This window comes from Cnephaeus nilssonii (assembly GCF_951640355.1).
Source record: "Cnephaeus nilssonii genome assembly, chromosome: 8".
NCBI classification, from domain to species: Eukaryota; Metazoa; Chordata; class Mammalia; order Chiroptera; family Vespertilionidae; genus Cnephaeus; species Cnephaeus nilssonii.
Window position 1 is genome coordinate 12,155,031 of NC_137079.1, and position 16,152 is coordinate 12,171,182.

At 37.2% G+C, this 16,152-nt stretch overlaps 1 protein-coding gene across 1 annotated transcript; it reads left to right on the top strand.

The window, feature by feature from the left end:
* Positions 1 to 209: 209 nt before the first annotated feature.
* On the top strand, positions 210 to 15,917 carry FRG1 (FSHD region gene 1). The gene is made up of 9 exons (XM_079779081.1): positions 210 to 787; positions 3,677 to 3,747; positions 6,372 to 6,497; positions 7,493 to 7,550; positions 8,849 to 8,963; positions 10,766 to 10,870; positions 13,014 to 13,105; positions 13,853 to 13,963; positions 15,804 to 15,917. Exons 1-9 carry the CDS (start codon positions 726 to 728, stop codon positions 15,838 to 15,840), a joined length of 777 nt encoding a protein of 258 aa, XP_079635207.1. The 5' UTR covers positions 210 to 725; the 3' UTR covers positions 15,841 to 15,917.
* The last annotated feature ends 235 nt before the right edge of the window (positions 15,918 to 16,152 follow it).

Below are 16,152 nucleotides of genomic sequence, written 5' to 3' on the forward strand. Positions count from 1 at the left end.
GCAAACTGCGGCTCGCGCGCGCCACATGCGGCTCTTTGGCCCCTTGAGTTTTTAGCAAAGGCCAGCTTAGGAGTACCCTAATTAAGTTCATAACAATGTACCTACCTATATAGTTTAAGTTTAAAAAATTTGGCTCTCCAAAGAAATTTCAATCGTTGTACTGTTGATATTTGGCTCTGCTGACTGAGGAGTTTGCCGACCACTGCTCTGGGCCGCCCCGGGAAGTCGGGCCCAGCCCGCTGATGGCTGCACGGGAAGGGGGATGGGTTCACTCTCTCTGGGTGATTGATTTGCTCTCCCTGGGTTACTCTCCCTGGCTGATCGCAGGGTGCCCGCCTCGGGGACCCCACACACCCCGCAGGAGGCTATCCACGCCCCACAGTGGCTGTTATACCCGCTTCGACCGCCGGAGGGCGCGTCTCGCCGGTTCCCGAACACTCGAACACTCGGCGTTCAGACCCAGCGAACGAGAGGTGACGTGTTTAGACCCTGCGCCGCCGCCGTAGCCGGGACAGTAAACAGGAAGTGGAACTCTGTCTGGGCCGTGGCGTTGGGGTGAAGAGAACCAGCGGTTTAGCAGAGACGCCTCCGGCCGCCGCTTCGGGCGTGCGCTTCAGGGGCCGGCGCCTCGCCCCCACTTTTGTGCCTCCCTCGTCCGTCCCGCTCCAGGGGAGGTATCCATCCCGAGCCGGAGCCCACCTTTCTACGGAAGCGTCGGCAGCACCATGGCCGAGTACTCCTACGTCAAGTCCACCAAACTCGTGCTCAAGGGAACCAAGGCCAAGAGGTGAGGCCGGACTCCGGCGAGGCAGACCTCCCTCTCTCTCCGGGCGGGTCCCCTGGAGGCCGGACAGCTGTCAGTCCCTGAGGCCCCCAGCCCGGGCCTGGCGCCTGGGAGGACGGAGGCGGGGAGGCGGGAGCCGAGCCGCCCCGCGAGGGGCGGGCATGGGGAGCGGGACCAATGGCCGGGGAGCCGCACGTTTGCCCCCTCCTCACCCCTGCTCCTCCCCCGCTGCAGTCTGCCGGCTCAGGTCGTAACTTCCGATATTAGGGATCAATATTTTCACCGTTGTCTCCCTCCACCCTAAAAACACTCTTGGTGAATTTTCAACGCAACATGCAGATGTGGGCTTTGATAGGGATATGGGCTCGAGTTGGAACTCCACCAAAGACCAATTTTGTGATTTGTGGCAAGTTCGTTAATATCTCTGAGTGTCTCTTAATCCACTTCAGAGGGATTAATGATACTCTAAAATGACTGTTATGAGGAAGAAGTAAGAGAACATGTGCAGGAAATAATGAGCCTCAAGTGCAAGGCGGAGGGTGTAGGGGTGATGAAGATTTTTAGGAAAAGGTACCTGCCCGCTCCTATCTCCACCTCTTTTTTAACTGGTAGGTTTGCTCGGATTGACGGTTCTTACAGATGTTAGCATTTCCTCCTGGTCTCGGTGATTTAAAACAGAGTTTTGGGTTCTCTTAGGTGAGATGGGAAGAAAGTGTTCAGAGCAAGCTGAAGCCACTGCCCTGGAATAAGTCTGCAGCTTTTACTGTGTGAATTCACGGAAGGAAGGGGAGACTTAGCTTCTGAAAATGTACTTTATGATGAAAATGCAAACAAATGTGTCTTATAATTATCATAACTACTGAGCATAATTAGCACATATATAGCACTTTTTATGTGCCAAGAACTGTTGTAAACACTGCATATTAACTTTTTTAAGTAGCCCCTGGGTTTTTTTAAATTATTGCAGTATAACTACATACCATAAAATTCAACATTTTAACGTACAGTTCAGTGGTTTTTTTAGAATATTCACAAGGTACACCACTGTCTAGTTGCTATACATTTTCATCACCTCAGAAGGAAGCCCCTTACCCATTAAGCATCCACTCCTCCCCTTCTCCCCTCCCTGTCCCTGGCAATCACTGATCTGCTTTCTGTCTCTGTGGATTGGCCTGTTCTGAATAGTTCACATAAATGTAATCATGCAAAATGCAGCCTTTGTATCTGGCTTCTTTTACTTAGCAAAACTTTCTCAAGGTCCATCTGTGTTGTAGCATGTATCAATACTCATTCCTTTTATAGCTGAATAATATTCCATTGTGAATGTAGTATCTACGAATACGACACATTTTGTTTATCCATTCAACAGTTGATGGATATTTGGGTTTTTTCACTTTGGGGCTCTTATGAATAATAGTCCTGTAAATATTTTTATACAATGAAAATGAGAACAGAACCACCAAAATCTGTGGGACACAGGGAAAGCAGTTCTAAGAGGGAAATTCATTTCATTGCATGCCTATCTCAAGAAACAAGAAAAGTGCAAACTCGATCACTAACTCTGTATGATGTTGCAGAAGTGAAGGGAACCAGGTTTGCTAAATTAATTGTGGTGATAGAAATGTATTAGCCTCAGAAGCTACTGAGGTGGTTCATTCTATCCTAGTACAATGTAAAAACAAAAAAAGAAAGAAACAAGAAAAAGCCCCAATAAACAATCTAACTTTACACTAAAGAAACTTGAAAAGGGACAAAGCCCAGAGTGAGAAGAAGGAAATAATAAAGATCAGAGTAGAAGTAAATATTCTTATACAGTTACGAACATACTAGAGGCCCAGTGCACAAAATTTGTGCACTGGGGACCAGGGGGAGGGGGGTTCTTCAGTCCGGCCTGTGCCCTCTTGCAGTCCAGGAGCCCTTGGGGGATGTCTGACTAACAGCTTAGGCCTGCTCAATGGAGACGGGAGAGGCTTCCGCCACTGCCGCTACGCTCGCCAGCCATGAGCCTGGCTCAGGGCTTCTGGCTGAGTGGCGCTCACCCTGTGGGAGCGCACTGACCACCAGGGGGCAGCTCCTGCATTGAGCATCTGCCCCCTGGTGGTCAGTAAGCATCATAGCGACCAGTTACTCTGCCATTCAGTCAATTTGCATATTAGCCTTTTATTATATAGGATGTTTTCATTCCTCTTGGGTCTATACCTAGGAGTAGAATTGTTAGGTCATATGGTAACTCCGTATTTAACTTTTTAAGGAACCCCAAACTAATTTCCCAAGTGGCAGTGCCATTTTACATTCTCACCAGCAACACATGAAAGCACATATTAACTCTCAATCCTCACAGTAACCTTAAGAGTTGGGTTCAATTATTATCCTTATTTTAAAGGTTGGAAACTGACTCAGTCAATTTTGCCAAAATCACAGAGCTCAGAAGTGATATAATCAGCATTTAAAAATCAGGCGGGCTGACTCCCAGTGTGCTCTTAACTGTAACACTATATATACATAATCAGAAATAAGAGCCATGTCGATGTAAATTAATAATTTTATTTATTTTTTTTAATATATTTCTTTATTGATTTCAGAGAGGAAGGGAGAAGGAGAGAGAGATAGAAACATCAATGATGAGAGAGAATCATTGATCGGCTGCCTCCCACACACCCCCTAGTGGGGATCGAGCCCGCAACCCAGGCATGTGCCCTTGGCCGGAATCGAACCTGGGACCCTTCAGTCCGCAGGCCGACGCTCTATCCACTGAGCCAAGCCGGCCAGGGCGTAAATTAATAATTTATAAACCATTGTACAGCTCAAAAGATTCTTCTGAGATTCCACCTTGTGATATTTAAAGTGCACATCAGTATGCCTAAACTCATCTATACAAATTATCTCCTGTAGTAAGAAGAAAAAGAGCAAAGAGAAGAAGAGAAAAAGAGAAGATGATGAAGAAACCCAACTTGATATTGTTGGTAAGTTTTCTATATTCTGAGAAAAGTTAGCACTGCTTGGGATCCCTTTAAAAATATCTTCCTAATTAGAGATAAACAGTAAAAAGAAAGTAGGAGGAGTTTATGACCTATTCCTATTTATCTGAAAGTGCTCAAGTATTATTTCTGGTTGTAGACTTTTTTTCCAGCACAGTAAGTGTCATCGATGCCTTTCCATCATTATCACATCAAAGCACAGGAGAGAGGAAACAGCTCTGATTTAATAGACACCATTAGACTACTTAATAGCCCAGATTCTGATACATTATTTTCAAGTCCTCATATAAATATTTAACCAAATATATTTTACAGAATATAGTAAGTCCTAACATAAAGTTGTCAGTAGGTTTTTGGAAACTGAATTGTAAGTGAAATGATGTGTGGTATAATGAAACCAGTTTTACCATACCTGATTGATATAATCGAGAGTTAAGTTCCTTCAGCATATTTCTGGTCACAAAAACATCACCAAACTTCTAAATAAAGACCCAGAATGCTTCTAATATTAAACATTGAGATAAATACGAGCTATACATACACTTAAAAAAGATGAATATGAACAAGTAAGAACCTTCTTTTCCAACCCTCTTATTCCACTTCAGAGTTTCTGGTGGCCAGAGTCTATCCTGAAGCTCAGAATACAAGGCAGGCACCAGCCCCAGACAGGATGTCCTTCCATCGCAGGCACACTCCTACACCCTGCCACACTCACTCACACCGGGACAGTTGAGACATGCCAGTTTACCTCACGTGCACATCTTTGGGATGTAGGTGCAAACCTCAGTACCCAGAGAAAGCCCACACAGACATGGGGGAGTGTGCAGACTTCACACACTGGCCCCAGCTGGGAATCAATTTTTTTTTTCTCATCAACTTTAAACATAACATCATTGAACAAAACAATGTTATTCAATGACTTGCTTTATTTTCTATGAACATGTATGCATCTTAAACCAGTGACTTGTATATCCCTAAAAGAAATACATTCACAGTGAAAATAATTACTTTGTATACAATGAAAATCTTAATTACACATCAAGGTAGTCTATAAATGGCAACAGAAATAAATTGGCCCAAATATATTTAACTAGCCTGTTTTCTAGTTAATTCTTCCATCCTTCCGCACCTATACTTTAGCAGTTCTTTCTCTTAAAACTTGGCAGGTTACATTTTGAAATTTCTTAAGTTATGGTTCCTTTACATTTTATATGATATGGTATAAAGCTAATATTCCAGAAAAATATCACATTTTTTTGAAATAGCAAATCAATAATTCTACAATTAAGGTACATATTTGGGTAGATATCGTAGGTGTAGAATATCTAAGGATAGGTGAATATTTAACTGTATGAAGTTAAATGATAGGTTATCCTTTAAGCTCATCTATATAAATTATCTCCTGTAGTAAGAAGAAAAAAGATCAAAGGATACATGAATATTTAACTATATAAAAAGCTGGCACAAATTTTCTAAAGTGCCTGTACCACTTTACCTTCCCACCAAGAAAGTATTAAAAGTTCTATTCTTACTCTTTTCTCTCAGTTTGTGGTTTTACTTTTCATTTTCTTAACAGTGTTTTTTTGATAAGTGTAAGTTTGTGATTTTTATAAAACCTAATTCTTTTCTATTATGACAGTCACCTTATTTCTCCAGTCTAAGAAATCCTTGTTTACTCCAAGGTCACAAAGATATTCTTCTACATTTCCTTTTACAGGCTTCATAGTTTGGGGTCTTACGTTAGATCTATGGCCTATCTCAAATTAATTTTGGGTATGGTGTGGGGTAAGGATCGGGGTTTGGGGTATGATTTTCCAGGTTTGTATCCAGTTGTTTCAGCAGCACTATTGAATAGACTTTCCTTTCTCCACTAAACTGCTTTGGTATCTTTGTTAGAAAGCAATAGATTTTTTATGTTTTGGTCTATTTCTAGACTCTGTTCCATCAAGTTGTGTGTTGTTTCTATTGTTTCACGGATATATTTGTCTTGATTACTATCACTTAACCAAGTCTTGAAATCAGGTGATACGAGTCTCCCAACTTTACACTTCTTTTTCAAGATTGTTTTGATTATTCTATCCTTTACATTTACATATAAATTTTATAATCAGTTTATCACTTTATAGAGTAAAGCCTGTTGGATTTTTGGGAGAATTGTATTGAATATGGATCATTTGGGGAGGCTCAACATCTTAACAACATTGACTCTCAATAATATGCAGTTTTAGTGTAGCAGTCTTCCATGTCTTTTTTTATATTCTTAAATATTTCATAACTTAACACTATTATAAATAGAAGTTTAAATTTCTATTTTTTAATTATATATAGATATGTAATTGATTCCTATATATTGAGCTTGTAGTCTGAGACATTACTAAATTAATGGATTGTATCATTGTCAGTGTCCTGGTTTTGATGTTGTGCTATCAGTAGCAAAGTTATGCAAGAGGTTACCATTGGGAGAAAGTGAGTAAAGGGTATATGAGATTTCTCTCTATTAATTTCTGAGAACTGCAAAATAATGTTTTTAGAAAGTAAGTTATAACAATAAGTAAGAACCTTGTGTCAAATCTAAAATACAAATTTTAAATATTGATTTTATTTTTTAGGAATCTGGTGGACAGTAACAAACTTTGGTGAAATTTCAGGAACCATAGCTATTGAAATGGATAAAGGAACCTACATACATGCACTTGACAATGGACTTTTTACACTGGGAGCTCCACATAAAGAAGGTTTGTGTCTGGTAGAAGTGACTAAAAGGAAAGGCCACTTAAAGTGTGCATTTTATTGCATTTGTTCACTTAGGCCAGCATCTAATCCCGGGTATATTCCAAAGGAATGAATCTATTGCATTTGACTCTTCCACTTGTTTCTTTCCTCAACATTTACCTCTTATTGGCAACTCCCTCTTTCTAATATAAAAATTAGAAAACATTTTGTATAATTCCAGAATATCTGTGGAAATCAAAACAACATGAATAATTGAAATGATATGTAGAAATAAAAAGAAAACGTGGGTGAGTCAAAGTTTTGAATTCCTTTATTCTCCAGACCTTTTGCTGAAACTAACCTGGACACTGTAAACAATTTAAGTTTTCTCATCCCCTTTTAGTTAATCAGAGAAAGCATTGAGATATGAAGTAATTAGGAAATAAAAAGCAATATCTTTTGGTCTGAATGGCCGTTTGAATTAATTAAAGCATTTAATTTTTTAATTATGACATGGTTTGTCCATGTACTGACTGCATTTTAAAACACAAAGAGAAAATATCTTGGAAGTGACTAAATAAGCATCATGCTGACCTATCTTATTAAGCATGTAAAACGAATACGGCACTTATAAGAAGATAAAATAGATCTTGGTAATATGAATACTGCATTATAATTACATCATAATGTAATATTTTTATATTTAATTTTTATATATATTTTTTCATTGATTTCAGAGAGGGAGGGAGAGATAGAGAAATCAATGATGAGAGAGAATTGATTGGCTGCCTCCTGCACGCCCCACACGGGATTGAGCTCGCAACCTGGGCTTGTGTCCTGACCTGGAATTGAACCGTGACCTCCTGGCTCATAGGTCAGCGCTCAACCACTGAGCCATGCTAACCAGGCTACATTTAATTTTAGAAGAAAACTACATTTTTTAAAAACTGGAGACTATCTTTACATGTATATTTATAACAAATGCCAAATTTATTTCAAAATGATTTTTCTCCTCCAGTGGATGAAGGACCTAGTCCTCCGGAGCAGTTTACAGCTGTCAAATTGTCTGATTCCAGGTAAGTTTGAGTTGAACTATAATTAATAATCTTTTATTGTTTTAATTTTATTAAATTTTTTTAATAAATAGCTAACGTAAGCCCACAGAGTAATTTTCACTTTAAAAAGCAAAACAATATTTTTGGAAAGTGTATTTTGTGATATTTAATAAAATATAACATTATTTATATATCCAGTTAATATGTAGGTATTATTAAATTACATTTTCACCCTAACCAGTTTGGCTCAGTGTCTAGAGCATCAGCCTGCAAACTGAAGGGTCCTAGGTTCGATTCCAGTCAATGACATGTACCTTGGTTGTGGGCACATCTCCAGTAGGGGGTGTGCAAGAGGCACCTGATTGATGTTTCTCTCTCATCGATGTTTCTAACTCTCTATCCCTCTCCCTTCCTCTCTGTAAAAAATCAATAAAATATATATATTTTTAAAAATTACATTTTCAATAACTCCATCTTTAGAAGAGAAAAGCCCCAGATAAAAGCATACATTATGATTCCTAGCAATATATAATACTATGCTGGGAAAAATGAAAATGTTATAGACCAAGTAAGATATAGATTAGAAAAATCCTGTGACGAAAACATACCTAAAACTGTCTGCTATTGCTATGATATTTAAACTCACTGGTTAGCAATCAAGAGACAAATAGGAAGGTAGAAGAAAGGAATATTGTTGAAACCAGCAGAGAATGTTACATAGTCATAAAGACCAAAAGGACATTTTGCTCACTATTTTTACATGACCTTTTTTTTTCTCAAAATGCAAAAGTACAGAATGATGCTTTGTGTAGTAGAACAACTAAATTTCATATTCTAGTAATTGGCTACATCAAGACGATAATGACTTGTGTTATATTATCATTAACCTGTACATGAGTATAAAGTTAGTCCTCTGGCATCACAGGGGATTGGTAAGCTAAAAACATAGAAATCGTATTTTTCTTTAAAAAAACAATATTAAGATGATTATTTCTATACTTTCTTTGAATGGCCAACAAATACACCGGACTTTTAAAGAAAAATCAATAAACACAAACTTCTTTAATATATTTTAAGAATAAAGAATTTGGAAAATATTTGCTATATAATATAGAAGCTATAATGCTTGTAATAAAAGTAGAATATGACATTGTATGGACAGAACTACACTTTCCTATATGGTAGTCACTAATCATTTGTGACTTTTGAATATTTGAACTATAGTCTGAATTTTTATGTACACACACATTATTTTTATGTTCCATATTTAATTTTCTTCCTCTCAGTTTCTAACATCTATCTTGTTTATTAATCTGAAGAATTGCCCTAAAATCTGGCTATGGAAAATACCTTGGTATAAATTCAGATGGACTTGTTGTTGGGCGTTCAGATGCGATTGGACCAAGAGAACAATGGGAACCAGTCTTTCAAGATGTAAGTGCTATTAATGTTTATAGAAAGCTTCTTGTCAATGTAAGGAATCCCTTTTAAGGATAAATCAACAATTTTATGCACAGAAAATAACCAGCAGCACTATTTATAATAGAAAAAATAAACTTTAAAACATCTATAGTAGAACATTATATATCCATTAAAGTAGTATATATAGAATTACACTGTCCAAAATGGTAGCCACTAGCCACATGTTTCCATAATGATAAATTAGCCAAGCACCCCCCAAAAAAGAGATAATTACTTAGACTCGTTCCTTCTTGTCCTGAATTAAAACCTCTGGATCACTAACTTTCTAACTTTTTCACTCGGATCCAATGAGAAAGACATTTTTCCATTGCACATTGCAGCCTAGTACACACGTGTATAACTGAAACAAGAGTTGTACTTGGCAGTACTTATTTATCTACATGCTTGCACTCTGATCTTTTCTCTTCTACCTGTTTCTCTCTTTATTTTTTCCTCAGTACTGGTCAGGACCCACTAAATTCATTTTATGAATGGGTTACAGCCCCTTGTAGATAGAAGATCCTACCAATATACTGAGATGCTCATAATAAAAATTGTATCAACAGAAAAGGCTGTTAGGTCAGGATGATGAGTCAGATACTAATGCTCATACAGAACTTAAGGGGCATTCATCTCACTTTATTTGGGGGAAAGACATAATGTTTTTAAATTTTAAATTAAAGAGAGACTTAAAAGTCCCTGATGTAACAAGTAAAACTGGATTGCAGAAAGTAACTAAAAGATCAGCAGTACAGGTTTAAATCACCTGGGAATATACAGCCATATCCATGCTCACCCAGGGTCATCCAGATGACAGAAAACCCAGCCCTTGCCCAGCTGGCATGGCTTAGTGGTTGAGCGTCGACCTATGAACCAAGAGGTCACGGCTCAATTCCCAGTCAGGGCACATGCTCAGGTTTTGGGCTCAATCACCAGTGTGGGGTATGCAGGAGGCAGGCAATCAATAATTCTCTCTCATCATTGATGTTTCCATCTCTCTCTCCATTCCTCTCTGAAATCAATAAAAATATATTAAATAAAAAAGAAAACCCAGCCCCTCCCATCTTGAGTAAAAAATAGATCCATGTTATTAGCACTTTCATAACTGGATATGATATAAGGCTATTAATACATTTTTTGTAATTATGTTTGTGGATATTTTGTTTGATGTTTAAGATATTCATTTTTCTAAAAGAATCAACTATATACAACTTATGATTAAACTTTATGTAAAGAAATTTAATTAATCAAATTTATAATCTTGGTTCAGATACACAAGAAAATGAGTTATTAAAGTTTTGTGAATCAGATAATACATTGAGAAACAACTAAAAAGAATATGAATATTTCTTTCCATGCACAAAAGTCTTCCAGACTTTGATTCTTAAAGTTCTGAACAGTAAACTCAAAGGCCCCAAAAGCTAACTTTTGTATGATATAGTCTTATGGAGAAAATTTTCACTTAAAGCACAACTGTTTGAGTAAACTATTATTATAATTTTTATTGTGTTTAAAGCTTTTTTTTTCAGACTCAACTAAATTAGTAATATCCTCAATAGATCTTTTAGACTAAAGGAAATAATTCTATTTCATCTAGTTAGAATTTAGTCTTACTAATAGAATATACTAGAAATATTTATCGTGGTTATCTTTAAATAATTAGATTATAGGTGGTTTTAGTTTTCTGTATTTTTTTCCAGGTTTTTTCCAAATTCTTTTTCCTGACTCTTTTTGCAGATATTCTCATAACTATTTTTTATTGTTACTTTATTTAGGGGAAAATGGCTTTATTGGCCTCAAATAGCTGCTTTATCAGATGCAATGAAGCAGGCGATATAGAAGCAAAAAGTAAAACAGCAGGAGAAGAAGAAATGATAAAGGTAATCATGACATTTTTCTATAGAATGTCACATATGATGTGACTACATCTCTTTAAAATGTTGAAAACTAAAAAAAATAAATAAAATGTTGAAAAGTCATTTACTCTCACTTGAAAGTTTTATTTCATTGCTTTTTATACTGTGCTCCAAATAAGCCTTGTTTTTAGTTATAAATCCCATAACTGGTGGTGTGTCTGCACATTGTGGAAGAGAAATTACTGTATAAGCTCCCTTGCTATTATCTCCATGTATTAATATCTTTTTCTGAGTACTTGCACGTTTTGAGCCCTATCTTTTTTTCTTATCTGAATTTTTTTTTTTAATCCTCATCCAAGGATACGCTTATTGATTTGAAACAGAGAGAGAACATTGAATGGTTGCCTCCTGTATAAGCCACACTGGGGATCAAACCCACAACCTAGGTATGTGCCCTGATGGGAAATCAAGCCCAAGACCTTCTTGGTGCATCAGATGACGTTCCAACCAACTAAGCCAGCTAGGTGGGCTAAAACTTAATATTTTAAATAAATAAATATGAGCACATGATTCCAAAATTTTCAAATACTAGCATATATAAACATATGTCTCCCATCCTTCTACAGCAAACATGTCAAATCGTAGCCTGCAGGCCGCATGCCTCATTTATTTGGCCTATATTAGGCTTTGAGTTTGACATGCTTGTTCTACAGCCTTCTAGAGTTTCTGAATACAAATATAAATGTTGGTAATTTTCTACTTTTTTACACTAAAGTTAGCCTCCTTTATACACTCTTTTAGACACTGATTTTTTTTTTTTCCTTAACATTGTATTTTGGAACTTTGCTCTTATCATTACATTGAAAGCTTTCCCTCTCCTTTTTGTTTTTCTTCTTCCTCTCTCTCTTTTTTAACATCTACATAATATTCTATTTTAGGGGTATTCCATAATTTACTTAATCAGTTCTGTATAAATGGGAATTGGGTTATTTCCAGTCTTTTGCTGTTATAAGGAGTGCTGCAGCATGTAACTGTGAATGTGCGTCCTTCTGTGGGTGTGCGAGTACATCCCAGGGTGAGTTCCCAGAAGCACAGCTACAGAGTCGAGGGCTATAAACCTCTGCAGTTGTTTACACACTGCCAAGTAACCTCTATAGGTGTTACTAGGCTGTTTGAGTTGTCTAATACTTGAGCATCCGTGTTGCTAGTATAAAATATAAAAGTCTTAACAGAATTTTTCAGAGCTCTTGCCCTTAAATTCTGGATCTCTTGATGAAAAGTCTTTACATGCATCTATCAAGTATCTGTACATGCTTTGTGTTAAACTCTGTGTTATATATTTGATTTTACTTTTTAAATGTTCTTGGCTTTCATAATACTCAGTTTTAGTCTTTCAGTTTTTTTTTTTTACTTTGAAAATATCACTTACCTTTTAAAACAAGAATAATACCAGGAACTCTTCACTTCATTATTTGGAGTTGATTGGTGGAGAAAGAAATACCACTCTACACAGCACAAAAATTTAGAAATCTCAGAATATTTCCCAAAGTTTTATCAAAAGGTATTTTCTCCACCAAAGTCTCAAGTAATTTTCATCTAAAACTTAGATCTTAATTGCTGGTTCTGTCTCTGTTCATTTATGGCAATGGATAATAAATGTCAGTCAGAACTTAAGAGGATATAAGAAGTATTTAAAAGGGATAGATTCCAGTTAGATAAAAACAAATTGTGTTAAGTTAAAAGTTTGAATGTATTTGGTAATAGCCTATGCAAAGTAAAATACTACTATCTTAAGCTTTCAATGTTATGAAATAAACACTACCTGCTAGGGATAATTTGGTCCTCCTGTATTCACTTTGAGGCTAAAATTAAATTACTGCCTAATTGTTTAGCAAAATCTGATCTGCAAAATGTTTTTCAAATGATTTTCTCTTTAGTGTTTCTGATGCAAGGTTCTAGAGAAACATATAATAGCAATGATTTATATAAATTCTATATAAAAATAAAAACAGTATCTAGAACCTGCCATTTTCTGAACCTAATTGCTAAGTTAATGGTTTCCTTCTTTTGCATAAGAAATCACCTAGACTGTTCTTGTGTGGTAAGTAAAGAGGGAAAGGGGGAAGATGAATGTGTAACTTACTGGGTTCTCATTTCCAATGTCCAGATTAGATCCTGTGCTGAAAGAGAAACTAAGAAAAAAGATGACATCCCAGAGGAAGACAAAGGAAATGTTAAACAGTGTGAAATCAATTACGTGTGCGTAGTCTTTTCCTTTTAGACCTACAGATGTGACAGCGAAGTGCTTCTCAAGGTGCCGGAAATACAACACCTGAAGGACAGGAAGAGGCAGCCTAATGTAAACTCTAGACCCGTGGTCGGCAAACTGCGGCTCGCGAGCCACATGCGGCTCTTTGGCCCCTTGAGTGTGGCTCTTCCACAAAATACCACGGCCTGGGCGAGTCTGTTTTGAAGAAGTGGTGTTAGAAGAAGTTTAAGTTTAAAAAATGTGGCTCTCAAAAGAAATTTCAATCGTTGTGCTGTTGATATTTGGCTCTGTTGACTAATGAGTTTGCCGACCACTGCGCTAGAACAAAGCACTGAGCTCAGTGCTTTTCCTTTTCACAGTCCTTCAGTTTTCCTGATTATCCTGCCAGCTTCCAAAGCTAAGTCGCCTGGCCTCGTGTGTCCTCCCAGTTAGTTAGTAGAATGGCTGTTCCGTGTCAGTACAGAATGGCAACCCTACGCTGTTCCATAGCCAGGACACGGACTCCAGCCAGCATTCCATGGTGGAGGTGAGGCTGTGGAGAGCTGCCAAGCGCTGCCCTCCTGCTGGTGGGCACTAACTAAGAGCATCAGTATTTGAAAAGCTGTATGTTATTAAAGAAATATAATTAGGTTTTTTTTTTTAATAAATGAAAACTTAAAAAATATTTGTAAGTGCATCAGTAATCAGGTATAATCAAAATTTGAGATATTTTTTCAAGAGAGATATTTTCTTAACAGAAAGAAATTTCAGAGCTTCCAAGACCAGAAACTTAAAATAAGTAAAGAAGACAGTAAAATTCTTAAAAAGGCCCGGAAAGATGGATTTTTGCATGAAACACTTCTGGACAGGTAGGTATATTTTTACTTATTTCCAACTATGATTAAGTACACAGTAGAAGTGGCGACTATAAAACCCAATGTTCTTTTTCTTTTTTTTAATCCTCACTCAAGGATATTTTTCCATTGATTTTTAGAGAGAGTGGAAAGGAGAGAGAAAGACAGAAATATCAATGTGAGAAACACATCGATTGGTTGCCTCTTGCATGAGCCCTGACCAGGGCCCCTGCAACTGAAGTATGTGCCCTTGACTGGAATCAAACACAGGACCCTTCGGACCACCGGCTGATACTCTGTCCACTGAACCAAACTGGCTAGGGCCCAATGTTCTTTCTGAATTACTTGTAGTTTTAAAATATTTATCTTTATTTCTAATTTGTGAACATGGTAATATTACCCAAAAAGGACATCGTAAGTCTGGGAAAAGATCACCAAGAAAAACTGTCTAAATATAGTCAGATTCCAAGTAATTATATACTTTGTTGTAAGAAATTCAGATCTCACTGAAATTACATCATAAATTTATTTACAACATCTTTTTATAACTGTTAGAAGCAGGCTAAAAAGAAGTCATTTGACTCATTTCAAAATTCAGTTCTGTTAGAGTGGCACAGGTTCCTAAAAATGAGGTAAATATAGGTCAGTTTAAAAATTACTAAGTATAAAATTAAATAAGTGAAATTGAGGCACTGTTATTAAGTCGAATTCAGAAGTGTGCAGGATATTTATCTTAGCACATTATTGATATTTATTACTGTTTCTATTAAGTAATACTCTGGATTTACAACATTAAAAACTGAGTAGAGAGGTTAAACTTTGAGCTTAACAACTAAAATCAAAGAAGTGCCAGATTAAGGAAGAATTTGCTAATATGCCACTCATTCAAGTCCTATGTTGCAAAATTAGTCTTAAGACATTTCTTCATATTACTTGATAAAGACAGTGTATTTCCTGCTAACTAGTTGATCGAGTTATTACCTGAAGTCAGTAAATGATGAAAGAATTTTTCCCAGCTAAGAAAATTAGCATCTAGTTTCTAGTTCTAAGAAATTAAGAACGAGGTATAAAAATAGTCAGGTTATAGACTCAGAAGAAATAAAATAAGGTTTATAGTCTATGTCCTGTAACTTTTATCTCTTAACAAAAGCACAACATTGTTAAATAGAAGTTTGGGCATGCTTAAAATCAGAGGTAATTAAAATTGCTCATGTGGACTGAAAAAGTCCTTAGGCACATTTGTTAAAGATGAGGAAAAGACTTTCATAAGAATAAAATCCATTTAGTATGAAACACTAGAGGCCCAGTGCACAAATTCGTGCACCAGTAGGATCCCTTGGCCTGGCCCGCGGGATCGGGCCAAAACCGGTTCTCCAAAATCCCCCAAGGGGTCCCGGATTGGGAGAGGGCGCAGGCCAGGGACTCCCCCTCCCCCTAGTGCACAATCAGGGTTGGGGAGGGACCGCGGGAGGGCTCCAGGGCGTGTCTGGCCTGTCTTGCTCAGTCCCTATTGGCTGGACCCCAGCAGCAAGCTAACCTACAGTATCTTCCCCCTGGTGGTCAGTGCACATCATAGCCAGCGGTTGAGCGGCCTTAGCATATCATTAGCATGTTACACTTTGATTGGTTGAATGGCCCACCGGACGACCGTACACTTAGCATATTAGGCTTTTATTATATAGGATAGAATTGAAAAGTAAAGTTTTAATTAAAATATCTTAATGTAAATGGTGTGGTAATATAATAACCAAAATTGAGAACACAGTTTCTAAGCATGGGTTTATATTTAGTAGCAGTTGACTATATATGGAATGTTTTACATAGATTAATTTTTATTATTTGTCTTTTTAAACAGGAGAGCCAAATTGAAAGCTGATAGATACTGCAAATGACAAGGGTTTTTGTCTCGGTCTTTTGTTTGTTTGTTTGTTTTTCTGAATAAAATAATCAGTGGAAGTGTTTTTATAGAGTTCTAGGGTTGTTGTGAAATTATTGCTAAACTAGTAGCAACTTTAACCAAGGTTAACCAAGTTCGGCTGAGCTTCTCCATGGATGTACTTTTTAGTTCACTGCAGGGTTTCCCATGGAAATGAAACTTGGAGTACACACCTAAAGTGAGTGCCACAGAATTCTTTTCTGTTCTGAATTTCCTGTCATAAAGCAGTTGTGCTGCTCTATGAAACTGATGTTTCGTGTGCAGCTCG